The sequence below is a fragment of the Macrotis lagotis genome, chromosome 2, assembly GCF_037893015.1.
Source record: "Macrotis lagotis isolate mMagLag1 chromosome 2, bilby.v1.9.chrom.fasta, whole genome shotgun sequence".
NCBI lineage: Eukaryota > Metazoa > Chordata > Mammalia > Peramelemorphia > Peramelidae > Macrotis > Macrotis lagotis.
Genome location: NC_133659.1, coordinates 214,563,630 through 214,591,185, shown reverse-complemented (window position 1 = coordinate 214,591,185; position 27,556 = coordinate 214,563,630). Strand labels below are relative to the sequence as shown.

General features: G+C 35.7%; 2 protein-coding genes across 6 annotated transcripts in view; one reads left to right on the top strand and one right to left on the bottom strand.

Annotated features, from left to right (window-relative positions):
- PRKAR1A (protein kinase cAMP-dependent type I regulatory subunit alpha) lies at nucleotides 1-26,420 on the top strand. Of its 2 annotated transcripts, none has more exons than XM_074224713.1 (11): nucleotides 1-178; nucleotides 4,387-4,572; nucleotides 9,492-9,662; nucleotides 11,118-11,209; nucleotides 11,670-11,731; nucleotides 13,327-13,373; nucleotides 13,854-14,012; nucleotides 15,514-15,574; nucleotides 18,709-18,830; nucleotides 19,550-19,631; nucleotides 20,698-26,420. In XM_074224713.1, the coding sequence occupies exons 2-11, from the start codon at nucleotides 4,396-4,398 to the stop codon at nucleotides 20,868-20,870; spliced, it is 1,146 nt and encodes a 381-aa protein (XP_074080814.1). In that variant the 5' UTR covers nucleotides 1-178; nucleotides 4,387-4,395; the 3' UTR covers nucleotides 20,871-26,420. The 2 variants fall into 2 exon arrangements, with proteins under 2 accessions (XP_074080814.1, XP_074080815.1); XM_074224714.1 differs by lacking the exon at nucleotides 1-178 and adding an exon at nucleotides 426-568.
- Nucleotides 20,697-27,556, bottom strand: part of FAM20A (FAM20A golgi associated secretory pathway pseudokinase) — an 81,350-nt gene continuing 74,490 nt past the window's right edge. For all 4 annotated transcript variants that reach the window (XM_074224709.1, XM_074224710.1, XM_074224711.1 and 1 more), the window contains exon 11: nucleotides 20,697-27,322. In XM_074224709.1, the coding sequence (XP_074080810.1) occupies nucleotides 27,058-27,322 (265 nt within the window). In that variant the 3' untranslated portion in view covers nucleotides 20,697-27,057. The remainder of the gene's footprint in view (nucleotides 27,323-27,556) is intronic.

Genomic DNA, 27,556 nt, shown 5'->3' with positions numbered 1-27,556 from the left:
CGGAGCAGTCGGCAGAGGCGGAGAGCGGAGGCACAGCGGCCCGGGCAGGAGAGGTGGAGCCCGCCGAGAAGAGGTGGAGCCCGGGGAGCCCGAGACCGACGCACCGGCCGCTACAGCGAGACGGAGATCGAAAAACGAGGGAGGAAGAGTCGGAAGAGGAGAGGGTGTGTGCAAGCAGGTGAGTGGGCCGGGGGTCGAGGGTCGGGAAAGACCCGGGAAACAGGAGGGGGCATGGGGAGCAGCGGAGCGGGGCTGCCCGGGGAGCCCGCGGCCCAGGGTCCCGGGAAGGGGGATGGGCTTCCAAGGCGAGGCTCTCCGGAGGGGGAGGGGCGGCGGCCTTCCCTTTAAGGTTGCCCGGGGCAACCACCTTGACCGGCTCCGGGCCCATTGACGTCAGAGATCGGGCGCCGATTGGTCGGGGCTGTGTGGCTTCCGGTGGGGGGGGCCTCCGCGCAGGCCGGATCACCCGAGAACCGCCAAGCTGGAGGGGGGAGACTCCAAACGAGTGCAGGGCGGCTCCCGGCCGCCCACGCCGGGCAACCCCGAGCATGCGGCGGCCGCCACCCCGGTAAGTGGGGCGCGTCCGGGCTCCGGCCTGGGCCGCGCTTCGCTGCGGGGCCCCACCGGTCGTGGCGGCCGGAAGGATCCAAGATGGCGCCTCGGGAGCGCTCGGGGGCCGGGCCGCACCCACCCGTCCCTCCCCTCCCCCTCCCCTGCCCCGCCTCCCGGGTCCCCCCCAGCCCCTTCCCCTACCCCGGCTCCCTCCGCCCCTGCCGGCGCGCGCGTGCGCGCTCCCCCTTCTCTGCCTGCCACCCTCCCCTCCCCGGCTCTCCGAAAGACCAGCATCTTAATTCGATCCAGTCAAATAAAATGTGTCAAAGCGGTGTCTGAGCTTTAAACTGCCGTTCTCGTGATAATTACCCCTCAGGAGAGGCATTGGTTGGAGCGCTTTGCCGATCGAAGCGCTATAGACGTGTTGGCTATTGTTATTGCTATTGTTGTGTGCTGCTGTCATTATTATTATTCTCTATTGTTTCTGAAATGGCCATAATAGCATTTTGTTTCCAGCCCTCCCACCAGCTTCTTGCCATCTTCAGCACTTTGCTTTTTTCCTCCATTGAACCGCATTCCCTCCAAATTTTCCTTATTCCTCAGATTTTTTCGTCTCCTCTCTCTGCCTTCCCTGCCCCCTACTGTTGTCTGCCAGCTACGACTGGATGGGAATCGGCCTCCTGTTTTCATTCTTTTACGGACTATCTTGTGCGCATAAACGAAATGGACGCTTTTCTCCTGTCTCTCAAAACCAAAAAACTCAAATCGATTTATGGTTAAATGACTAATATGCAGTCTTGACGCATAGTGATGAATTGTAACAGTTCTCCTGAATGTGTCTTCAATTGTTCTCCCCCTAATGAATTGCAGAATTAAATCAGATCTTTTACTCTTCAAAATCTGAAATCATAATTTTTGATACTTAATTTTTCCTTTTAGGAATAACTTATTTAAATTTGGATATATAACAGCAAAAGGAGTTCCTTTTTATACTGGACAAGTTCTACAACAGTTACAATGTGGCTTTTGTTAATGGCTACAAAATCATTAATTTACTTATGTTGTAACATTGTGCCCCTTCCACAAATCAGCTCAACATTTGGGAGAGCTTAATAGGCATTGTTCTGGATCAAAAAGATTTTATCAAAACAAACTCTTATTTGACAGTCATTTGAACTGAAGGCATAGTCTCCCTTGAATTTCTAGATAAACGAAGTTTCAGGCACAACTAATAATATTCACATGACCATTGTAAACTGTAAAACAACAAATCAAAACTCTTTATTTTTATGCTATTATGGAAGATTAATATTATGAGAATTCCATTTCCAGGCAATTGGCAAGGACATTTCTATGTATCAAAATGGAGACCACCTAAACACAAAGATATTAGTCTTACCAATTAGTTCTTTAGTCTGAGATACACAAGGCAGGAATGTTTTTTAATTGTTGAGTTTGAATTGCAGTGCCTAGAAGAAATAACCTGTTTGGAGGAACTTAAGTGATTTTTAGATTCTTAAAAATAAGTCTTTGCAAACAGTTGATTCTGCATGTTTGGATTACACAGGGAGTGAAGAGAAGCGATATTTTTTTAAATTCCCTTTTATTGTACTTTTTAATTCATTATTGAGTTCTCAGTTTCCTTAACTGTAAAATGAAGGTTTTACCCTTGTTCACCTGAGGTCCCTTCTACCTTAAAATCTTTGATCCTCTGTTTTAAACACATTATGTCATTACTGTGGTTTGACTCAGAAGAATCAGGGTTGAAATTTATAATTTAATGTGTTATTATAGTGGTGACTTTTGTCATTTATAAAATGATTTCAGATTTTGAAGAGTAAAAGATCTGATTTAATTCTGCAATTGCTGGTTTTTGTGGTTTCAGAGACACCTCTCTAGGACTTGTAAATAAGTGAAGCTTTACTCCACATGGTTGAATGACCTGGAAAATGGGTGGTAGTGAAATCTAAGTATAGATGTTGCACATCACTTTTTTTTTAAGTAGCAGAGTACCATGTTTTATCAATTGTAGCAGCAAAATGCTTTTAGTGTCTCTAATTTTTGGACTATAATGAAGTCACTAAATTTTTCATTGCCAATTAAAATATTTATTTGTTTTAATATACAGCAATAACATTGTTTACCATCATGAATTGTAAATAACACATCAATAATAACTTTTCTTTTAAAATAGTATAGATTTTGTTTTTTGTGATTATGTCCACCCTAAGATCTCACAATTATTATTTTTTTTATGTTTTTTTTTTGCAAGGCAAATGGGGTTAAGTGGCTTGCCCAAGGCCACACAGCTAGGTAATTATTAAGTGTCTGAGACTGGATTTAAACCCAGGTACTCCTGACTCCAAGGCCAGTGCTTTATCCACTATGCCACCTAGCTGCCCCAGATCTCACAATTATTAAGAAAAAATGTTTATGATGAAAAGCCATGAGGGCAGCTAGCTTGTAAGACTACTTATTGTTGACATTTATCATGGAGGTTGTTGAATTAGGATGTATTCCTAATTACTTTTTCAAAACAGGCTTTGCTCTTTAGTTTTAAGAGGCCTATAATATAACCTTGTTGGAAAGGTATTGGTTTTTCAATAATGGCTTCAATTGAATGTATAATAGACTGCATAGTGTAATGGAAGGAGTAACCAGAGGACATGGGTTTGACTCTTGCCTCTCTCAATTCTTTTATGACCTTGAGCAAGTTGCCTTGACTCTTTTGAACTCAGTTTCCTTATTTGGAAGAAATGGGGTTGAACTGTATTAACAGCTTTTAAAATATGGTCTGTGGATCCCACCATAATACTAAAAATATTAAAATGATCTCTCCTTTTGCAACTGCACATTGGCAATGTGAAGCCAGATTTTCTTTACACACTTCAACCACAACAACAGATTGAAATGCAGAAACAGATATGAGAATTTATCTTATCTTCTGTTAAGCCAAACATTAAAGAAATTTTCAAAAATATGTAAAGCATGCCATTCTTGTTACATATATGTTTTGTCTTGGAAAATATCTTTCATAAAAATGTTAGCATTTAATGGTTTCATTATTTTAAAATGGATTGATATATTTTTAAAAATTGATGTTTTAATTTCTTGTGAGGATCAAATAAAGCAATATTTGTTTTTTTAAAAAAATTTTCTAACTACATGCAGAGTTTTCAGCATTCATTTTTTTTCTGATATTTTGAGTTTGACATTTTTCTTCTTCCTCCCCTTGACAGCAAGTAATCTGATAGGGTTATACTTGTATAGCCATGCTAAACATTTCCATATTAGTCATGTTGTGTAAGAAGACAAGACTCAGAGCAAAAGAGGGGGGGACATCAAGAGAGGGAGAAAAAAAACGTAAAACAAGTTTTAAAAATTGAAAATAGTATGCTTTGATTTGCATTCTACACAATTAAGATACGGTGAAACGAATGAAACTTTCCTCAAAGGGTTAACTTTTTAGCAGACTGAGGAATAATTGTTGAAAAATGTAGTTTCATAGTTTAGTGTATTATCTTAAAAGTTTTCACTATAACCAATCTTGCTTTATGGAAGAATGTTGTTTAGCTGCATCTTTGGTTCTCCCCCGCCTCCCCATTCTGATGGGGGAAGAAGGGCATGGGAGAAGGGAAAAATCAAAGATGAAGAGTTAACAGTATTCCATTAAGAAGCAAGGCTAATTCCTAAGGCAGAATTCAATTGCTGTGAGCCACACTGACACTGACGGAATTGTGCCTAAGATATTGAATAGAATAGAAATTCAATTTTGATTTTCTCTTTCTAAATAGTTGATGCCATTATATATGTGTGTGTACATTTTCCTTTCAGCTAAAGACAATGGCAACTAGCAGCGCCAGTACTGGTGAGGAGGAGCGGAGTCTCCGGGAATGTGAGCTCTATGTCCAGAAGCATAACATCCAGGCACTCCTGAAGGATTCCATTGTGCAGCTCTGTACTGTCAGGCCTGAGAGACCCATGGCATTCCTTAGGGAATATTTTGAGAGACTGGAGAAGGTAAAAAAAAAATCAAAAGCCAAAAATGTTGGAAGGGAAAAATGAGATTTAAACTTTTGCTAAATTTTAATTGCTAATCAATCTCACTAATTTGTACCCAATGGCAGGGTAAATCTTTGTTTAATGAAAAGTCTAAAGTAATCATTTTTTTAAAATGGAATTGATTTAACGTTTTTAAATGCATGTGTAATAATCTAGGTTAACAGGATCTGAAAGGACAGTGCCTTCTATGTACATACATTAAGGAATGGTAAGTCTGGTACACAATTAGCCAGTTACATAGTTAGATTGAATGAGTATATCAAAAGTTCTTGAGGATGGAATTTTTCTTAAATAACTTAAATATTTTCCACAAAATCTCTTATTTATTCAGTTTTGTAGCTTCTGTTTAGATAGATATAATTAACTGAGGAGCTCCTTTTTATTAATAGTATCAATCGAAAGTTATAATTTGTTTTTATATATGATGAATCAAGTTTACTTATTCTAAAGGGGATGGAGCTATCAAAGGAGCTCCAGTTTCCACTTTGTTTTTGGTCACCTGCTTTTTACCTTTATAGAAAGAGAAATTAATCCAGTTTTCTCTTTCCAGAAAGTGATCTAGGAATATCTGTTATCTTTCTGTTTTGTGTTTGTTTTTGAACTTTTTATATTTGTTCTGTGACTCATGGTGCATGTTTTTCAATACTTATTATTTTCTCTATTAAAGATAAACCTTAGATTTACTTTCTTCCCATGGACTGATGAATGAAACAACTGGAGAAGTCTTGGTCCCCCTCTCATAATGTTTTTAAATGCCTTAAAATAAAATATGTAGCCTTACAAAGCCAAACCAATTGCATTGAGATATAATTACAAAAATATTGAAAAAGGAAAGTTTACAGACCTAGGTTAAGAACCCCTAATTTAGAATCTTTCCAGTTGCTACTATGGATGGACAGAAAAGTTAGCTCAGGATCCACATTGAAATTTTGATTTGGAATTCTGTTAAAAAGCTAAGAATAATTAAAAAAACTAAAAAAATAGATTAAGATAGACTATTATCCACTTTGAGAAGCAATGTTATGTAGGAGATAAGAGGGCTTACTTTGGAGTCAAAGATAGATTTGCATCCTGCCTGTGAAATATACTAGGTATATGATCATGGTTAGTTAAATCTTAAGTCTTGGAAATTTTCTAAGACAAGGGACAAATGCAACCATGACATAAGTCCTGTCAAAATAATGTCACTGGTATTATTAAAGTTTAGAATGAGGAGAGGCTGGTAAGGAGAGTGAAGGTTAACAAGTTTTTTTTTTTTTTCCATAAACTACATTGAGACAAAAAGGGTCAAAGAAGTGATTGAACTTGAATATGGATGGGATGATGATGATGACAGGATAAAACAGACTTTCAGGGAATTGATATCTAAGAGGGTTTAGAGAAAGTGAGAGAGTACCTACTTGACTTTGATAATTTAAATCAGCTGACCTAAAGAAACTAGATCTATAGGTATTGAAAGAACTAGCAACTTTGTAAGAACAACTTATAGCAATAGCATATGAAAGATCAGGAGATGGAATCATACTATTGGAGAGGGGCATTTGTTAGCTCAATTTTTTAAAAAATTGGAAAATTTTACAAAAAAGCAGAAATGTTATATTCATCAACTTTGTAGGTCAAAGAACATTGATGGGGAAATAGTTGACACAATGGATGACAGGGTCTAAGTCATGATAAGTTATGACACTGGGATAGATCTAATAAGATTAATATTCCGTAGAAATAAATAGCAAGCCTTATATTTGGTTACCAAAAAAATTAGTTTCACAAGTACAAGATGGAGAAGAAGAAGAATGGTTTGAGCTGTTGAGAAAAGATTTGTGTACTGAAAACTCAGAATCACAAAAATTTGAGAGTTGTAAGAGAACCTCATTGACCATCTAGTTCAACAGAGTAATTGTCAGAGTAATCTCTTCTATTGCCTACCCAAGAGGTTGGTCATCTAGCCTTTGCTTGAAGACATCCTCCAAAGAGGAAGAATCCACTTTTCTCTCAGAGCAGCCTGTTTCACTTGGAATACTTAGAGTAGTTAGGAAGTTTTCCTGACAAGACAAATTTCTTAGCAACTTTCACTAATTGCTCTTGTTTCTGCCCTCTGGTGCTAATTGCTCCTCTGCATGACAGCCCTTCAAATACTCTAGATGATTATCATCTCCCCATTCCCCAAATCTTCCTTCAATTACTCTTCATATTACATGGACTCAAGGTCCTTCACTATCCTGGTTGTTGTCCTTTGAATATTATTCTTGCTTATCAATGTCCTTTTTAAACCATGGCACCTGAACTGACCACAGTACTTAAGATGAATTTTGATGAGAATAGAATACATTGGAATTATTAGCTCTATTCCCAGAAGCTCTGTCACCTTAATGCAAGTCAAGATTCTGTTAGCTTTTTGGTGGACACGTCACACTGCCAACTTAATGAGTTTTCCGTTAACCAAAACTCTTAAGATCTCTTTCAGAACAACTAAGAGTTTTCCTTATATTATAGTTATGAAATTAATTTTTTTGTACCCCCTCTGTAAGACTATAGATTATGAATTCTCAAAACCTGGAATATATAATGGATAAATTTCAAGGGCTTTGTGAATTTGGATGGGACAAACCTCACACTGAAAATTTAGTATTTCCTTTAATTAGTGTAGGCATCAAATGTGATTCAAGACTTCCTCAGACTATCAAAAGTGTGCATTACACTCATAAAAAGGATTAAGAACTTTTGCTGTATTATGTGATATGTTGGAGGAGGAGAAGAAAGGGAAGAACAAATAACACAGTTTGTTAATGTGTTGCTAAACAAAAGGTGGTAAGAAAACAAGTAATTGAAGTGAATTTTTTGTGAAGAATTTTTAATTTATTAATTTCTATAAACCAGATTGTTTCTTATGTGTATTAAAATAAAAGAGTCTTTGTTAATGGACATTGTATCTAAATTGTGTTTGAATAGTTCTGCATGGACCATTAACTGATTATAATTATAATTAGCATTTCATCATCATAATACAGTGACATTGCACATCAGCTTACATTCTAGTGAAATGCATTCGTTTATTAATAGGTTCTTTTTTAAAAACAATTTCTTTAAAGTTGTTACTGTCTCTGGTTTGCTTTGCTTTTAGTATGAAATAATTATAGCCATAAAAATGTCGTTCATTTTTTACTTTGACCACCTCAGTATTCTAACCCTTGATACTTCTGGTTTCAGCTGTCACCTCTTTATAGATGACTCCTAAACTCAACACACCTAAAATTATTTTTTTGTTTTTTAGGTTTTTATAAGGCAAATGGGATTAAGTGGCTTGTGCAAGGCCACACGGCTAGGTAATTATTAAGTGTCTGAGGTCGGATTTGAACCCAGGTACTCCTGACTCCAGGCCAGTGCTCTATTCACTGCACCATCTAGCCACCCCCTAAGATTATTTTTAACCATTAATCGGCTACTTCTAACTTTTGACACTTCTTTGTGGGTGCCATTAGTTTTAGCCTCTTTGCCTGTGATTGGAACCTTGGGATTACTTTTTTAAAATTTAAGGCAGTGGAGTTAAGTGACTTGCCCAAGGTCACACAGCTAGGCAATTATTTAAGTGTCTGAGACTCTGAGGCGGGATTTGAACTCTGGTACTCCTACTCCAGGGCTGGTGCTCTATCCACTGAGCCACCGAGCTGCCCCTGGGATTACCTTTTGACTCTTCTCTCTCACTTTGTTATATCCAGTCAGTTATTAAAAATCCTTTAGATTTTAACATCTTTACATCTATCTACTTTATAGTCTCAGTGGCACTAATTTTATAGTACCTAGAGCTTTCAGTGATATAGCAAGTTTTTGTGACTGCTTTTTCGCTCTCATAAAATTTATTTTTTATAAACGTTTATTACCTTTCTCTCTACTGTGAACTTGAATAGACAAAAAAAATCTTTATTTTCATTGAACAATTATAAAAAAGGGAAGACATAGCAAATAAAATTCAGCAAAACAGATTCTTACATTGGTGGTATCTAAAAATAAATTTCTTATTTTGCATTTTAAGTCCATCACCTGTCTATCTTGTCAGGATGTTCAATTCTTTAGGATAGTTTATCATGGTATTGACCATATTTCCAACAACTTTCAAGGATTATTTTTCCTTATAACATTGTTGTTATTACATATAAATTTTTCCCTTACCTTCTGCTCATTTTGCTCTGCACCAGTTCATAGATTTCTCATCAATTTTCTCTGAAGTTGTCCATTTCTTAATTTCTTTATAACACAACATTCCATTACTTTGGTTAACATGTCATGATTTGTTTAGTAGACCTGCCACTAAACAATTGTTTGAGTTTTTGGCTTTGAAAAGAGCTGCTATAAATTGGTTCCCCCCCTTTTTTTAAAAATCTCTTTGGGGGCACATAGTGGGGAAGTATATGGTTTAAAGTGGTATGTAGCTGGGTCAAGAAGTATGTGCCTTGTATTTATAGTATATAATAACTTTTTTGGGCAGAGTTTCTAATTGCTTCCCAGCGTGCTGAATTTTAGGAGTGTTTCTTTTTTTTTTCCATTTAAAGCCACATTTTATTTTAAAAAATTTTTTTTTAATTTTTATTAAAGATTTGAGTTTTACAGTTTTCCCCCAATCTTGCTTCCCTCCCCCCACCCCCACCCCACAGATAGCACTCCGTCAGTCTTTACTTTTTTTATTTAGGAGTGTTTCTTATGGAATTTCTCAATATCCTCCCCCCCCTCTGGATTTAACCCTTTTCTCATCTTCAGTAATAATAAAGGGAAAGTAGGATGATTTTAATAAAATACTGGGTTTTTTTTTACAACAAATGATCATGTGCCTAGAACATATCTCTTTAGCTCTCTTTTTTTTTTTTCTTTTTAACTCCTTTTAGGAAGAAACCAAACAGCTTCAGGCTCTGCAGAGAGCAAATGCCCAGTCTGAATCAAGGGATGAAGAAATTTCTCCTCCACCTCCCAATCCAGTGGTTAAGGGTCGGAGGCGAAGAGGAGCTATCAGTGCAGAGGTGTACACTGAGGAAGATGCTGCATCATATGTTAGAAAGGTAATTCTGCTCGACTTTATATGCATGACCATCCAAAGGTTAGTGTTGACTCTGTTTCAGACCAAGGACAGATTAGACAGTTAGGAAAACATACTCATGCTGCATGCAAGTAAGCCCTAAGGCCAATGAAATTGCCATTTGCTAGTTGAATCTGGAAAGATTATATGGCTTCCATATATTATAAATACCTGTGGGAAATAGTTCATATTCAATGGTCCACTTAAAACTTTTGAGGACTGTTCTCAGTGGTCAAATAATAGTCATCTCATGTTTGTTGATAAATGAAAATCTTATTTTGATTAAGCAGAAACTTGAGGTTCATTGCACTCTCTGTTGAAAAATCTTGTCAATAGATAATCTACAGGCTGCCCTTAACATTTTTTATGCCATTGGTTTACAGTTGGGATTTGAGTCTTTTCCTTCTTTAAGCATAATGTGTTATGGAAGAGGAAAGTAGGTATTTCTCTCTTTTGTTAGGTCAGAATCATATTAAAAGCTGAAAGATACTTTAGAGGTCATCTAGTCTGACCCTCCTCCTTTTGCAGATGGGGACAGTGAGATCCAGAAAGGTTAAGTGACTTGCAGGATGATAAGGTAGTAAACCATAGACAAGATTTGAACCCAGGCCCCACTGACATGTCTCATGATTGTTAAGCCTTTCATCTGATTCTGCTAAATTCTTTCCTCTCTATGTATCCTTTTAGTCAGTTTAACTTTTTTTTTTTTGCAAGGCAGTGGGATTAAGTGGCTTGCCCAAGGCCACACAGCTAGGTAATTATTAAGTGTCTGAGGCCGGATTTGAACTCAGGTACTCCTGACTCCAGGGCCGGTGCTCTATCCACTGCACCACCTAGCTGCCCCCTAGTCAGTTTATCTTACTTTCCTGGCAGAAATAGTCCCATGTCTCCTTTTTTTAAAAAAAAAAAAAAATACTTTTTGGGGCAGCTAGGTGGTTCAGTGGATAGAGCACCGGCCCTGGAGTCACGAGCACCTGAGTTCAAATCTAGCCTCAGACACTTAATAATTACCTAGCTGTGTGGCCTTGGGCAAGCTACTTAACCCCATTTGCCTTGCAGAAAAAAAAAAACTAAAAAAAAATTACTTTTTTTCTTACAGATTCTTAGCTATCAGCACTGTTAGTTTTGCCAACTTTTAGATAGTATTTGCCTGTATCAACTAGTTTGAGACTCATTTTTCATATACTTGCCATGGACAAGTTGTTTCATTTTTTATGTTTAAAGTAGAAATCGGCCTTACTTGAATGCTGAATGTATTAATCATTAGTATTTGTTATTTACTGTGAGAATCACAATTGTTGGAAGACTATCATGGTAAATTTTTGGAAGAGTGTTGTTTCATTGTTCATAAGTTCATTTGGTATTAAATTGTAATATAGATAACAAAATGTATATTAGCAGTTGTGGCACTAAATCTTTAATTTTTTTTTTTTTTTAGGTTATTCCGAAAGATTACAAGACTATGGCTGCTTTAGCTAAAGCCATTGAGAAGAATGTACTGTTCTCGCATCTTGATGACAATGAGAGAAGGTTGGTTTTGGTTTGCCTTGCAGTTTTAGCATATTTGGTTTAATTTTAAGCATTTACATAACAAACATTTAATAAATACCCTCTCCAATCCAGTCATTCTTAAAGATCTCACTTTCAGTTTGGGGATGAGAAGGGAACAGCATGTACAAATACAAAGTAATTTTTGGAGTGGGGAACTTGTATTCTTGAATAGTAGATTATCTCCCTGGAGGTGTATGAAGAGTGAGGCTCAGAAAGGTCTTTTTTCCTGGATTAGTATGAGTTTATCATTTCTTTTGGTAAATTGCCATAATTATTTTTGTAGGTAAAAGTTAAGGTGAATGTAGATAGAACTTTTATCCCTTTGATGGCAACTTTGGCTAAAATATTCAGCAATTCTAATCTCTATACAAGTTTGCACTTTCTTAGATGGAGGCATATTTTGAAATTATAACATCAGAAGTACTTCTCTCCATTGCAGTGATATTTTTGATGCCATGTTCCCAGCCTCCTTTATTGCTGGAGAGACTGTAATTCAGCAAGGTAAGAATCACCATTTCTATGTCCCTTTTTTTAAATCAGAAGAATTTTTTTTTTAATCATTTCACTTCTTTCTTGAGATTTTGCTGATTTTTCTCATTTGATTAACTGGACAACAAACATTTATTAATTAATACTCTGTCCCATGATAAAAAAAAACAATTTGAAATAGTACCTGCTCTAAAGAACTGTACTTTTACATATTCTTTTGGTGGTTGACAACATGTGTCTATGTGCATATATACACAAAATATATAAATGATAAATATAAGGCAATTTTTTGAGGTCAGTGTGTAGTTGGAGGGAAAAACTTAAAAGTAGGAGATTAACCCTTGAGATAAACTTTGAGAGAAATTAGATATTTTAAGAGGCATATGGAGTGCATTATTGGCCTAAGGAACATCCTGTGTAAATGTATGTAGATGAGAAGTCCTGTGAATAACATCAGTGTGGCCAATTTGACCTAACTATGGTGCATGGAGGGGCTTGATGTATAATAAACCTAGAAAAGTAAATTGAGGCTAATTTGTGAAAGTCTTTATTAAAGAGAATCTGCTTAGTACTTAAAGATAGGTGGTATCTCCCCACCTAACCCTGAGTTTTCTCTTCACCTGATTCTCTTACGAAGTAGACTTAAGGGTCTTTACCATCCTGGTTGTCCCCACGGTACACACTTCAGATTAAGCCGTGTGCTAGGACTGAACACAATACATAAGGTGAGGTCTGACCAGTTGAGTCAGTGGGAATTATTCCTGTAATTTGTGTCTGTCTTAATGCTATCGAAGATGGTGTTAACTTTTTTTTGTTACCAATGTTGCAGTAGTGTAGGGAAGAATCTGATCTAGAATGATGACATTGAAAGTGGAGGTAAGGGAATGAATAGGAGAGACATAGAGGTAGAATCAACAAGACTTAACACTAGACTAGGTGTGGAGGATGAACGAAAGCAAAGAGTTTGGAGATGACTTGAAGCTTTTAATCTTGAGTGACTTCAAAACTGGCATTGTCAATAATGAAAATAAAATATTAAAAATCAGGGATGATGGATTTGGGAAGGAACAAACCTCTTTGGATATACTGAATTTGATATGGCTCTGGGACATCTAGTTAAAAAAAATTGGACATATAGTCCAATAGGTAGTGGATAATATGAGATGGGAGCTTTGTAGAGGGACTGGGGCTAGATATGTACATCTGGGAATCATCTGTGTAAAGATGCTAATTGAACTCATGGGAACTAATGAGGTCACTAAGAGCATAGAGAGAAGGAGGCTCTGCAGTTTTGGAGTATATTGATACAGGGGAAAGGTTATCAGGAACCATCCATCAAAGAAGACTTAAGATGCTGTCAAACTGGTAGGAGAAAAACCAAGAAAGGACAGAGCATTCAAGAAGTAAGATAGTGTTTCACTCTGTCACGTTACAGAGGTCAAGAAAAATGAGTCAATTTATGCCTCCTAAGGACTTTTCTCAAAGGACAGATGTCTCTGTAGATTTGATATTCTGTAGTTGTCCCATTCATGTAATTGTTTTTTTCTATATAAGGACTTCATAAATATGCTTTTTTGTATTAAATGTTTTAATATAATCTCTTTTAGGTGATGAAGGAGATAACTTCTATGTGATTGATCAAGGAGAGATGGATGTAAGATTCAAAATTATTTTGATCAGTTTTTGAGTCACAAATGTAATACTATTTCATTGTCTTCATACGATAGCAAATGCTGTTGCTAATGGCCAAAGAAATAGGTGTTTTGTTCCTTGTCTCAGAAATCAGTATAACTGGTATTCATTCATACCCTTTTTCTAAGTAGTTTGATGACCTTTTTTGGAGAAATTGGCTGGAGGTGCTCATTATTTCTTTTTTGTGCTTCATTTCTGGTTCTGAATTCTGCTCTAGATTAATGTTCTTTAACCTTCTTCCTGCTCCTGTAGATGGTCCTTATTAGATAAATAAAATACATAGCTAACTATGCTTAGTGTCAGCTATGAATATGGTTTTCTTAGTTCTGATTTCTTAAAACATATATATATTTGATATTCTGAAGTAAAAGTACAGGATCCTGAACTTTTGAAGACAGACATTAATCCAGAAACTATGCAGTCATGTCTTTTGACTTTTTAGGTCTATGTCAACAATGAATGGGCAACCAGCGTTGGAGAAGGAGGGAGTTTTGGAGAACTTGCCCTGATTTATGGAACACCTAGAGCGGCAACTGTCAAAGCAAAGACAAATGTGAAATTATGGGGCATTGACCGAGACAGCTACAGGAGAATCCTTATGGTAAGAAATTGGCTAGAGTTCTCATTTGCTTGCAATTTCACCACGTGGTGTTGTTAGGAAATTTCTTATGGCCATAACTGGTTGTCAGCTTAAGATCTAGATACTTCAGTCTCTTGTCACTCATTTATAGAACTATGTGTAGCAGATCTTTGCAATTACTTAGTTAACATCTACACTACATTTAAAAAAAAATTTAATAAAAATATTGTTTTCCAATTGTATACAATAGTAATTTCTAATAATCATTTTTTTGCAAGGTTTTGAATTTTATAATTTTTCTCCTTCTTTCCCTTCCCACCCTACTCCCCCCAATAGAAGGCAGCCTGATTGTCTTTACATTTGTTTACATAATATGTATATATATCAAAATTGAATGTGTTGAGAGAAAAAAACATATCCTTAAGGAAGAAAGAAAATACCAGAGATAACAAAATTATGTAATACATAAGATGACTTTTTAAAAATTGAAGATAATCTTTGGTCTTTGTTTTAACTCCACAGTTCGTTCTCTGGGTACAGATGCTATTCTTATTACAGATCTCCTAAAATTGTCCTTGATAATTGCATTGTTGGAGTGAGCATTTCCATTAAAGTTGATCATCACTCCCATGTTGTTGTTAGTGTGTACAGTGTTCTTCTAGTACAGCTCATCTCACTCAGCATCAATTCATGCAAGTTTTTCTAGGCTTCTTTGAAATCCCATCCCTCCTGATTTTTTTTTTTTTTTGCAAGGCAAAGGGGGTTAAGTGGCTTGCCCAAGGCCACACAGCTAGGTAATTATTAAGTGTCTGAGACTAGATTTGAACCCAGGTACTCCTGACTCCAGGGCTGGTGCTTTATCCACTGCATCACCTAGCCACCCCAACCTCCTGATTTCTAATAGAATAATAGTGCTCCATCACAGAGATATATATCCAACATAATAATTTGTTAGCCATTCCCCAATTGATGGACATCCCCTCAATTTCGAATTCTTTGCCAACACAAGAAGAACTGCTATGAATATTTTTGTATAAGTGGGGATTTTATCCTTTTTTCATGATCTCTTCAGGATACAGCCCCAGTAGTGGATTTGCTGGATCAATTTTTATTGATTTTTATAATAATATAATATAATGTAATATAATGTAATATAATGTAATATAATATAATATAATATAATATAATATAATATAATATAATATAATATAATAATATAATATAATTTGGGTATAATTCTAGATTGCTCTCCAGAAAGGTTGGATCAATTCACAGCCCCATCAACAGTGCATTAGTGTCCCAGATTTCCCACATCCCTTTCAAAATTGGTCATTATCCTTTCTGGTCATTTTGGCTAATCTGAGAGGTGAATTCACTACATTTTAAAAAAAAATGACTGAATTATTTTTCTCCATGAACTTCATTTTTTTATGGCATATTTTTTTTACAGCATGTTTTTTGTGGCATATTGGATTTTTTATGGCATATGTATTAAATTTTAATTCCTATTTCTTTTTTTCAGGGAAGTACACTGAGAAAGCGGAAAATGTATGAAGAATTCCTTAGCAAAGTCTCTATTTTAGGTGAGTTGGTGGGCCATGAATATTGAAATTAATTTACTGAACTATTAATGATACTTTGGTATAAAATAATAAGAAAATAAATATTTTACTGTTGTCATAATTCATTGGCATTTCATCTTGAGTGTTCTTTAAACTTGTTCTTACTAATCATTGTGACATGTAGCTTCCATGTTATAGATCTGATTTACTTAGAAATCAGTAACTTTACAGTTAACCAGCTTTCTTTTCAGCGATTATTTTTTTTATTTTTTTATTTGTAAACTTTTTTATTTAAAATTTTGAGCTCCAAAGTTTTTCTTTCTCACTCCTTCCAAATTAGATACAGATTATATATGTGTAATTATGTAAAATATTTCTATATCATTTTGTACAAGATGATGCGAATAAGGAAAAAATGAAAAAAAGTGAAAATTAGCATGTTTAGTCTGTATTCAAACAATATCAGTTCTTATTTAATCTCTCACACCTCTGTTCCTTATCTGTACAGGGAAGGGATTAGATTAGAAGGTATCTAAGGTCCATTACAATTTTGAATCTTTAATTCAATGACACATGTTGTCATTACTCTCTTATGACATTCCTATCTTTGGGAACAGCCTGAGCAAAGGTATAGAGGTGTGAAGGCACAGGACATTTTTTGAAGAACAAAGACTGCTTGGTAAGGAGTAGTAATATGAAATGATGTTGAAAAAATGTAGAATGACTAGTAAAGGAATGAACAGTGATCTGAGAGAAAAGTTGGGAGAGTTTATAATTGGAAGTGGTACATAACAGTATAAAAAACTGAAAAAAATTAAGTAGGATATATCTATCTGTCTATCTATATGTATATATACACACACATATATAAGGAGGCCTCCTGAGTAGGAAGTCATTGATTACCTTTGAGACTGTAGTTATGAATAGATAAGTGAAAACTAAATTGCATAAGACACTGAATAATGAAGTGAAGGTGAGACAGGAAGTATAGATGACATTCTTTTAAAAAAATATTTTTCCAATTATATGTAAAGATTCTTTTCACTATTCATTTTTGTAAAGTTTTCTTACTTTTCTCTCCTCCTACTCTAAGATAGCAAATAATCTGATATAGGTTATACATGTACAATCATGTTATACATGTTTACATATTAGTCATTCTGGGAAAGAAGAATCAGAATAAAAAGGTAAAAAAACCACAGGAAAGAAAAAATAAAATAAAATTTAAAAAAGTGAAAATAGTATGTTTTGATCAGCATTTAGATTCCATGATTCTTTTTTTGGAGGTGGATGGTATCTTTTGTCACAAACTTTTTAGAATTGTTTTTGAAGACTTTATTGCTGAGAAGAGCTAAATCTATAATCATACAGCATTGCTGTCAGTATATATAATGTTCTCTTGTTTCTCTGCTCACTTCACTCAGCATTATTCATGTGGGTTTTTCTGAAATCTCCCTGCTTACCATTTCTTACAGAAAAATAATTTATTATGTTCACATACCACAACTTGCTTAACCATTCTGCAGTTGGTGTGCCTATCCTCAATTTACACAAAAAATATTTTTTGTACATGTCATAGATGACATTTTCAGGAACATAGCTTGAGCGACCCTTTAGCTTCATAGTATCCTATTACCTTCTTTTGCACGACAGCTGAGGGCATATTTTTCAGTCCCTTCTCTCTTTGGTTTTTAGGTGTGAAATCCTGTGTGAAAGAAACTGTCTTTATCTTACCATGCCAGGCATGCCATAGAGTAAATGTCACCTGTGATGTTTATCACAGAGCACCCTTGGGAGAGAAAGAGACTTCCAGTTAGAATTCTCTATAGCATTTTACTGCACTTTTCAGTTTGTTCACAGTCTTTTTTTTTTTTTTTTTTGGTCCTTGACTGTGGCTCTTAGCTATCAAATATAAGAGGGACAATCATAAATCAAAGTATGTTTTGTTTATTGGTCTCTTTCCTGTTAGAACACACTCAGGCTCATTCTTTTAGTTCTGCAGAAACATGAGGAAGAAGTACAAAAGCATAGAGCAAGATACATGTGCCAACTAGCAAAATTTAATTAGAGTCTTAAAACAATCCTTCTGAAACAAGCCCCACCCCCAACTTTTTTCTCTTGAAGGTAGGATTCATATCAGTAAGGGACAGATCTTGTGAAGAAATGGTGATCAAAGGAATCATTTTATCCGTAAATTTATCACTGCCCTCCTCCACCATCTTATCAATTTTGCAGCCAAAGCTTGGAGGGAAATTTCAACATGAACTTGATGAGAGATGATTAGATGGTGTCTGAAAAAATAATACACTGAATTGAGGATGATAGCATAGCATAGGGTGGAGAGGAAAATTCTGAAGAGGGACTAACTTTTGAGAAATTTGAGAAAGGGACTATGAGCTTGATGGAGTACAGTAGCAGTATGACAAACTTATTAACTAGAAATAAAGGCTCCAGGGAGGATAGCTTGTGATAGATTGTAGAAGAAATCTGATACTTTAAATGTGCTATTCCTGTCAGAAAGATGACAGGAAAAAACCTAAACTCCCCAAATTTGTAGTGACTAAACTGTTGAATTGATTTTGGGGGCTTCTCCCTCTTAACATGAGGTGTTTCATAATTATTCTTGACTGCAGTTTTTGAAGATTTTCATCTTGTAGTAGTCAATTTTTTAAGGATCGTAAGTATAGGACAGCATATATTTCAAATGACACATTTATTATTTAAGAAGATTAATTAAAGTTTCAATTTCTGAAGTGTATAAATTGAAATTTAGAGTAAAATAAATTAGTAGGAAACACATGGGAATGAATCCAAGCTATGTACTTAAGATACATGGATATAAAAATAGTTGTTGGAGGCAGTTCTTTAAAGGGGAATTGACAAAATCTGGATCTAATCTTAAGCCAGGTGAACCTATGAAATAAATAATGACACTAGTCATTTTGGGCCCTCTGTTTAGTGTGGTCTTTCATGACTGAATTGCACAGATACTTTTAAAACTAAAGTACCTGAAGTTAGTTTTGAGCAAGTACTTTCCTGAAGTAAATATCTTAAGAGCCGAGGATACTTCATGATTTAGTGATGCCATTCTCTGGACAGTGGGAGGAGAGAAACAACACTAAATAATACAAAGGACTCTCATTTTTTTCTTTCAGAGTCTCTGGACAAGTGGGAGCGTCTTACAGTAGCTGATGCATTGGAACCTGTTCAGTTTGAAGATGGGCAGAAGATTGTTGTGCAAGGAGAACCAGGAGATGAGTTCTTCATTATCTTAGAGGTGAATAAAAGTTACTTACAAAGGCAGGAAAAGAAACCTAAATTTGGTATTTTTTACAAATACTTAGACAAGAAAAATAACATGTAAAATCTGAACCATTGAGTTCTGAAGATAGCTGCTGGTCTATTAAGGTATCCAATACCTTTTGAGTACTGTTTTGTTTGATACCCTGGCTAAAAGCTATTGCTTAGATCTGAGTTTAGCTGCTGAGACAGAAATACAGTCAGGGCATTCCCTAGATGAATTATATCATGATTGTCAATATATATATAAATATATATATATATATATATATATATATATATATATATATATATATATATATATAAAACTAAACAGCTAAACAGCTCATTCATTGATCATGTTTTGTGAATAAATGAATGAGTACATTAATGAAGAAAAGGATATTTTCTGGAAGACTTCATTTTTTACATTCATGAAATTGTGAAGAAAAGGAACACAACACTTAGATCCAAGAGGTTTGTAGAAACTCCCAGATCACTGACTGTTAGAGGTTGCTGGAAGGAATTCTGTTATAAGAGGGCAGTGAAGGCACCTGTGAAGTAATGGGGAAAAAACTCATTATTTTCTCACATTAAAAACTCTGGTAAATTTGAAATGATCATAGAATATTTTGCTGAGATGCTGAAATTGTATAAAAAGACTAAAAGATTTTATCAAGCTGTTATCTTGATAAAAATGTACTGGTTTTATTGTAGGGTTCAGCTGCTGTGCTGCAGCGTAGGTCGGAGAATGAAGAATTTGTTGAAGTAGGAAGATTGGGGCCCTCTGATTATTTTGGTATGTGATTAATTCATAGTCTTATTTTCCCAGAAAGAAGCTACTGTCTTCTTTTTTTTTATTTTAGGTGTTTTTTTTTTCAAGGCAAATGGGAGTTAAGTGGCTTGCCCAAGGCCACACAACTAGGTAATTATTAAGTGTTTGAGACTGGATTTGAACCCAGGTACTCATGACTCCAGGGCCGGTACTTTATCCACTGCGCCACCTAGCTGCCCCTTAAGCTGCTGTCTTCTTTTGGGGCTTCTCTTATGCTTCTAAGAGGAGCAACTTTTGCTATGGATTTCCTTGACTTTCAGGAAGGCAGTACAGGGCTTGAATGTTCTTGTTCTAGACCACTTGGTCAGTAAGTTACAAAAGCAAGAACTGCAAGTCATTTGCCTGATGCTTGGGATATCATTACCTTCTGTTCCTTTTTTTCCTCTGCTCTAATTAATAAATGATTGAAATATATTCATTGGTAACTAGGAGGTCAACTAGCTACTAGTTAGACCAGGAATAAGGAAGACCCAAGTTCAAATCTGGCTTGCAGGCACTTAACCTCTGTCTGCCTCAGTTTCCTCAACACACACACACACACACACATACATACATACATACATACACACACATATTTTTTCTTTTCCTGTAATTCTTCTGTTTCTTGCTATAAGCAGCAGAGAGACTGACTTTGAAACCAGAAAACCTGAATTTAAGATCAATCTCCAACATGTACTAGCAATGTGATTCTGAGTGCTGACATTAAAAATTGCAGAGAATATTCTGAATTGCACTGTTTAGAGGAAGATTCTTCCTGGAAACTCCCTAATGAAATCATTGGTTTCAAACCCTATTCTTACTATGTTAGTAATCTTCTAAGATAGGATTCTTATTTGGACTCAGTATTTTAAAAACATAAAATGCTTAAGATTTATAAAAGAAGCTAAATTAATATTGAAATGAAGTTAACAAAATCTTTAAAGAAAACAAGTTCACAAATCCCAGTTTAAGAATTCCTGGCCTAGGAGAATGATGTTCAAATGGTTTGATGTTAGCCTAAGCTCTTATTTTTCTCTTTTCTTCATTCCAGGTGAAATTGCACTTTTGATGAATCGTCCCCGGGCTGCCACAGTGGTTGCTCGTGGCCCCTTGAAATGCGTTAAGCTGGACCGACCCCGATTTGAACGTGTTCTTGGCCCCTGCTCAGATATCCTCAAACGCAACATCCAGCAGTACAACAGCTTTGTATCACTCTCTGTGTGAAATATGGCTCCCCCTGCTTGAGCCCGTGCTTCACAAATCCTTTTTCTCATTTGCAGCACCACATGGCTATTGTGATTGTGACTTCTGTCTGTTTATATAAAAAAGAGAAAAAAGTTGCTTTCATTGCACCATTTTTAATTTGGAGCATTAGTTGTAGTGCTCTTTGTCCAGTTTAATAAATAGAGTTATATGGAGACTTTGCTGTTACTGCTTCTCTTTGTGCAGTGTTAGTGTCCAACTTTTGGCAGTGAGTGCCATGCTTTTTGGTGAGGGCAAATCCCAGCACCAAATAAATTGCCATAGAGTAAGAATATAACAGTGGAAAATTTTTAAAAAATGAAACAATTTTTCCAGTTATTGTAAGCATATTTTGAACTGTGGTCATAATCTGCTGTTTTTTGTTAACAAATGACTCCTTACTAAGCTTCTCTTAATGTTTAAAAAATGCATGGGTACTCTAATTCTCAGTGCAGTGGAGAAGCATTTTCTTATAGTCAAAATGGTAGTTTAGAGGTAGCAGGAAATGTGCCCATTGTCTGCTGGTTTTCAAATGACTTAATATGTTTGGTTTCTTAAAAACCATTAGATTTTTTGGTTGTCATACTTCATAGCTTGCTCTGCCGTTCATACCAGATACTGAGGTAACTTCCCTAATTTATAGAAAAAAAGCATTTTGCTTGACATTCACATTAGCAACTTTTTGATCTGATTCCAAATCTTAGATGCAAAAACTGGATGAATGTTTAATTGCATTTGTCCAATGATTACAAATTTTAGAACGAATCCTCTATTTACCCAGTTAGTGCCAAATATTGTCAGGCATTGGACACAATAAAAGAATTTGAGATATTATTTTTGTTCTCACCTTGTAGCCTTTGCTTCTTGCATAACCTCATTTAACTTCTAAGATTCTCTGCCTGATTCCAGGAGATGGGTTTGACTAGAAGTGTATACATGTGGAAAACCTGTCACCAGGAAAACCTGGATTAATGTGGAGGTACTGTGGCTAATGTGGCAACTGTGAGGTGGATCAAGTATGGTGTCAGGTACCTTGATTTATTTTTTTCTTCTATGTTACCCAGAAGTTATATTGGGTTTGGAAGTATGTGTGTGTGTGTGATCTTAAGTTTATGTAAAACACCATGTCAAGCTTCCTTTCACTTTCAAACTAAAGTTCTCTGACAATTTTTATTTTTTAGGTAAAACTTTTCTGAAACTTTAATATATTTCATTATTTACCAATTTTGTGTTATATATTCTAAGTATGTCAGTAATTCTCAGCAGTTTTTTAAAAACAATTTCACAGTTTCATAATATAAGCAATTTTAAAGTTTCATTTTCATTGTACTCTTATAGAGGGAAGTTGAACCTGGAATTGAGAGAAAACATTTTTGTGTTTGTTATGCAACAGACTTTAATAATTAATGTTTTCTGTTTTTTCCTGGATATTTGCATTGGTCACAGTGTATTTTGTTCTAAGATTTAAGTGATTTTCAAACTGTTGGTTGTAAAATTTATTTCTAAGGCATGAGCCTTGGGAAATTAAGAAGTCATTAGGTATAAATACTCTGTTTTTCAAAAGAATGTTGGGTGAGGGTTTCCAGTACTTACCTTCATGTATGAGTTTTTTTTCTTTGCAATTTAAAAAAAAATTTTTTTATCTGTATCTAGGTTTTTCTTCTTTCATTAGGTATTGTAAAGTCTGATTCTTATTAAGATGTCAGAAATGTACCTAAATGAAGTTTAGAATGCCACAGAAATGCACACTTTCCAGTATATATATGTATAGATCTATATACATGTAGCTATACTTATTTAGATAAATATAATAATGCTTGCATCCTAATTAAATTTCCCTGCTGGATATTTTAATTTGCGGTTTTTACTCCCTTTTTTAGCTTTACCTAAAAGATTCTCAGATAAGCTAAGTCTCGGTTAAACATTAATCAGTGCTAGCTTTACTATTGTGTGCAGTCTAAATATGTTTTAAAAACTACAATTGGCATAGTTGCTATAACTAACATTCAGGGCTTTAGAACTCATTTTTTAAAAGCTCCATTTAGCTACAGCCCTAGAAAGCAATCACTAGATGACCAGTGGACCATTTTTGTATTGTTATCTATCAGTCTGTATACTGTATATCTAATATATTATATTGCTTTTGTTAAAGATTGTCCTAAATGGCAGATTAAGCAAATAAAAGTGATTTAAATTATTAACTATAATCATCTTTCCCTTCCCCTTCAATGATAATCTTTTATCCCAGCAAACAGAAATGATTATAATTAGAAGTTAATTAGGGTTAGGACTGTGTTAATATACTAAGAAGAGTTTACTTTCAGAGAGACCCATCTCAATCTTTACCAACCAAAGAATGGATCTGAAATATATTTTAATCATAAACTTGCTGCAAATAGTCTTGGGCAGACTACATTAATCTTAAAACTTGAAAGGAACCTTTGGAGCAAAAACCTTTGGAGCAAAAGGTTAATAATTTTGAGCTTTTTTCCCTAAACTTTACAGAAAAATAAAAACAACCAAAACAAAAGTTGCCTAATCAGCATATTAATTTGGTGTAAAACTTAACATATTGCTTAGCTTTATATTTATCTTCGCACTTGCTTTGCTTCCAACTGGTCACTCCTCAGATGTTTGACCATGGACAGAAGCTACACAGCAGTTTAGTTCATGTGAATGTATTTATCTCTCCTCACATGTAATGGAACTTAAGGCTAGTATATTCAGATGTTGTCAAAAAAGCATTTTTTACATTTATATTGCTTTCCAAGGCAAACAGGTTAAATGTGTTCAGTATTGTTTTGGGGGCCATGGACAAAATAGATAACAGCCAAAAGAGAATCCAACTCAACAGTAGTTCCTTTGGGTGGATCCCTAGTTATGTGCCCTTTGCCAAAGCAGAGCACTAAAATGATAGCTAAAATTGGAGCTTTTCTTCTTTCCAGGGCAGAGTATGTGTCTTACTCCTTTTTTGTATCCCCCATGGTGCCTTTCACATAGTAGGAGCTCAATAAATACTTATTGAATTTTCACCTACATCATGTTGCTACAATTTTTCTTGACATGACTTTGTGATTTTAAACTGAATTTTAAAAATACAAGCATTTTTACCCCAAACTGTAAATTCATAGCTAAAAGTGCTGTTTCTTCCCATTCTTCCCAGTATTGTATAAATATATAGAGTAACCAGATTCAGAAAAGCTTGGATTTAAGTCCTATCTCTGATACATATAGCCTATGTACCCCTAAATAAGTCTTTTAAGATTAGAAATTGCAACACGATTGCTCATTTGTGTTATTAAGTGTTCCCTATACCTAGACCAATGAAATCACAGATCTGGACCCCCCCCCCCCCCAAATTTCCCAGTATATTTCTAGGTGAATTAAAGTTACATTGAGAAATGCATATTTAGAGAACTCCTTATATCCCCCAACCCCCTCCTCCCCCCCCAAAAAACCAACTTGTGTCATAAAAGCTGTTGGAATCTGTAGACATGAGAATAAGGTATTTTGGGTTTCTTTTACCCTCTTAGTCCACAGGATATTTCCTATTAACAGCTCTGCTGTATGTACATTGCTAAAATTGTTTTCTTGACTTAAGGTTTGTGACCTCATTCTTGACCCACCCAAAATTTAAACACTAATAAGTTGAACTCTATTCATTTTGCAAAGTTTTTCTACCTTTGCATTTTTTAGGTAGAAAACTTAAACAACTTTATGAGTTAAGAAACAAAAATCTACCACTAAATGGAAAACCTTTGTTTTTGTTTTTGTTCCTAAAGCACATTTGAACTTGACAAGTTGTACCCTTCAACCTGACATTTGGAGAAAACTAAAACTAATTCTCATTCTTCCCCCTACACAGTCCTATTGGTATTCAGTTTTTTTTGGCAGTAAAACATGAAGGTTTTATTCAGAGAAGGGAATATGTTAATTCATAGGAAGTTGAGCAGGAGTTTGTTAACCAGAAATCATTCAAAATGAATATGCTGAAAGTTATTTCTAAGAATGGCAGTTTTGGTTTTCAGGCATTTTTAATGAATGAAAGCAAAAGCCCACCTTTTTCCTTTGACTTTTGGTCAGAAAGAATCTTAGAATATCAAGCATGAAGGAAAAGATATTTAGTACCCTGCATAGACAAATTTAAATTCCTAACTTATCATTTCCTGGACTACCTGCAACTCTAATGCTTCTAATTGGATTTTGTGAGTCCAGAGGGGAGAAGGGAGGTGGAAAAATGGAGGCTAAGGGGAAAAAAAAATCCTCTTTGCTTCCTAAAACATTAAAAAGTTCCTGCCTCTATTCTGCCCCATCTCACCTTGTAGAGGTAAGAAACTGGTTGCCTCTTTCGGGTGCTTCAAAACTAGCCAAATTTATGAATATTGGGGTTTTGTAGCAGTTAAATGACTTATTTTAAGATTGGAATAAGTTTGTGCTAGTCTGAGGTTCTACCACTGTGACCCCCTTAACTGAAGAATAGCTTCTATTCCTTTAATCTGAATCTTATACCTACCGTTTAGTTAGTATTCCTTCTGATTGTCCTGTTCACTAAAGCATACAGATGAAATAAATAAGAATGTTGACTAACTAGGAAATCTTGTGCAGAATTATATCTCAAATTATCAGAATGAAGCTCTTTTATAATTAATTTGACTAGAATAAGGATAAAATTGCACGAAGCAGTATTGACCTGAGACAAACTCCTAAATTGTGTATACAGGTAAAAAAGCACAGCCTCACACACCTTGTTTTGACTTGAAAATGATGGCACACCCTAGGAAAATTGTGCTATTTCTCAAAAAAAGTTTGTCTTTAAAGTCTTCCCACAGCTCTGCTTTTCAGGACCCAGATGGAAAAACCCTTTAAGCACCTGGAATTATTTTACCTGCTTTCATAATATCCTGTCAAAACAGGAAAATAATTTGTTAGTCTCATTTGTCAGGTGATGACATAACTTTAGGATAGATGTCAGTATGGTACTTCAACTAAACAATTGCATTTAAGTTTTTTTTTTTTTTTTTCTGGAATGAGACTAACCCCTATTAATGGATTTCAGATTTCAGCAAGTGGGTAGAGAGGTATTTAAGAAATCATACTATTCCTGCTTGTGTGGCAGACCTTAAAGATAAATCCATTTTAGACCATTATGGTGACTGGAAGTATATGAGACTCACCTAGCTATGACTAATGAAAGTCTTCTGTGAGTTGCTAGGGGCATAGGAACACAAAATCCACCATTGTCTTCTAGCAAACTCAACCTTTGTTTGTACCTGGGTTAACTCCCTTTTCTTTCCTTCCTGTATCCCAAGATTCTCGTACATAATTTGTTTCAAGATTAAATGCTGTCTAAAATAATGTACTTTTCCCTTTTCTGATGTCCAGAAAGACTCTTAATGTATTTTAAACCTACCTCACAGGGTTGTTGTGAGGCTAAATGTATGTAATAATGCTTTTTGCAAACTTCAAAATCTCTATAACTGTTACTCTGCCTCTGCTAACAAAGCTTCTGATAAAGTGTGTCTTTGGAATGCATTGAGAGGTATCACTGTATTTCAATTGAGCTCTTAAGGTGGGAAGGAGGGAAAAGAACTTGAAGTCTTACAGTCAGGTGACTCTACTTGATCTACTTTTTATTTTATCCTGCCTTAGGGATCCTACAAATTTTTATTGAAGTTGGGCAAAGCATTACTTTTTCATCATTCCAAAAATCAAAACTAGAATTGAGGGAGTAAGTGTACACTTGGATTTGATTTTTTTTTTATTCAAAGTCTCTTGTTTGTCTCAAAACCTCTTGTTAATTCCTTTAACCAGAAGCAACGTGCAAAAACTCTTGAGACCTCTGAGGATAACTGATTTAGACCCCATTTCCCCCCTGGGTTCATGTCCTATGTTAGCTTAAGGGGGGCAGTATTGTGAGCTTTGTGGAGTTCCTGTTGTCTAGGAAAAATATGGCAACAGCTTGCCTTAGAATTATTGTCTCAAAGAATGAAGTTCAAGATGGGGGAGACTTTGTTGCGGTATTGGAATCAGCTGAACTCCTGACACCTTTTCTGAGACTGATGTCTCAGCATGGACCAGCAATACAGACAGCAGTTGAAGTTGTTAAGTCCATTTCTTCTCACCTGGGATCTTTTCTTAAATTTGATGTATCCATTTTTACCTCCAGACCCTAGCTTGCCAAATCTACTTGATCAGACTTTGGGGCTAAAAATTCTGATGGTTCAGTGGCTACAACATTCTGCTCTCCATGAGTCCTTATGCATCCTTCCACTGTCCTTAGGATGACTTGTAACCTCCTGTCCAGGGCAAGAAGGTGGGGTTCTGTGAGGATAGGAGAGAGATGGTCTTCTTGAAGTGACTCTCTCATCACATCACTCAGCCTATAGTCTGGATCAGTCAGCAGCTGCAGGTGCAACAGTGTTTTCTTTTTTATCCTGAAATGACAAGGAATTGGGAAGGGGAAACAAACAAAAGGTTTTTTTTGGGGGGGGTTCGTTTTTTTAGTACCCACACTAGCTCATCTGCCTTATAAATGTACTCAGAGATTTCCCCTTCTCCCAAGACATAGTCTGGTGAAAACTAAGTAAAAGGAGAAGATGGGACAAATGGAAAGTTTACCCATATTTTCAGAACCTTTTGACTAATTTTTTGTTCTTGGCTTCAAGACC

Excerpts from the sequence above, each read along its gene's own strand:
- PRKAR1A (XM_074224713.1), top strand. The coding sequence starts at position 4,396 with ATGGCAACTAGCAGCGCCAGTACTGGTGAGGAGGAGCGGAGTCTCCGG. Across the intron at positions 13,374-13,853 it reads TTGATCAAGGAGAGATGGAT|GTCTATGTCAACAATGAATG; the intron begins GTAAGATTCAAA and ends TTGACTTTTTAG. Across the intron at positions 18,831-19,549 it reads AGTTCTTCATTATCTTAGAG|GGTTCAGCTGCTGTGCTGCA; the intron begins GTGAATAAAAGT and ends GTTTTATTGTAG.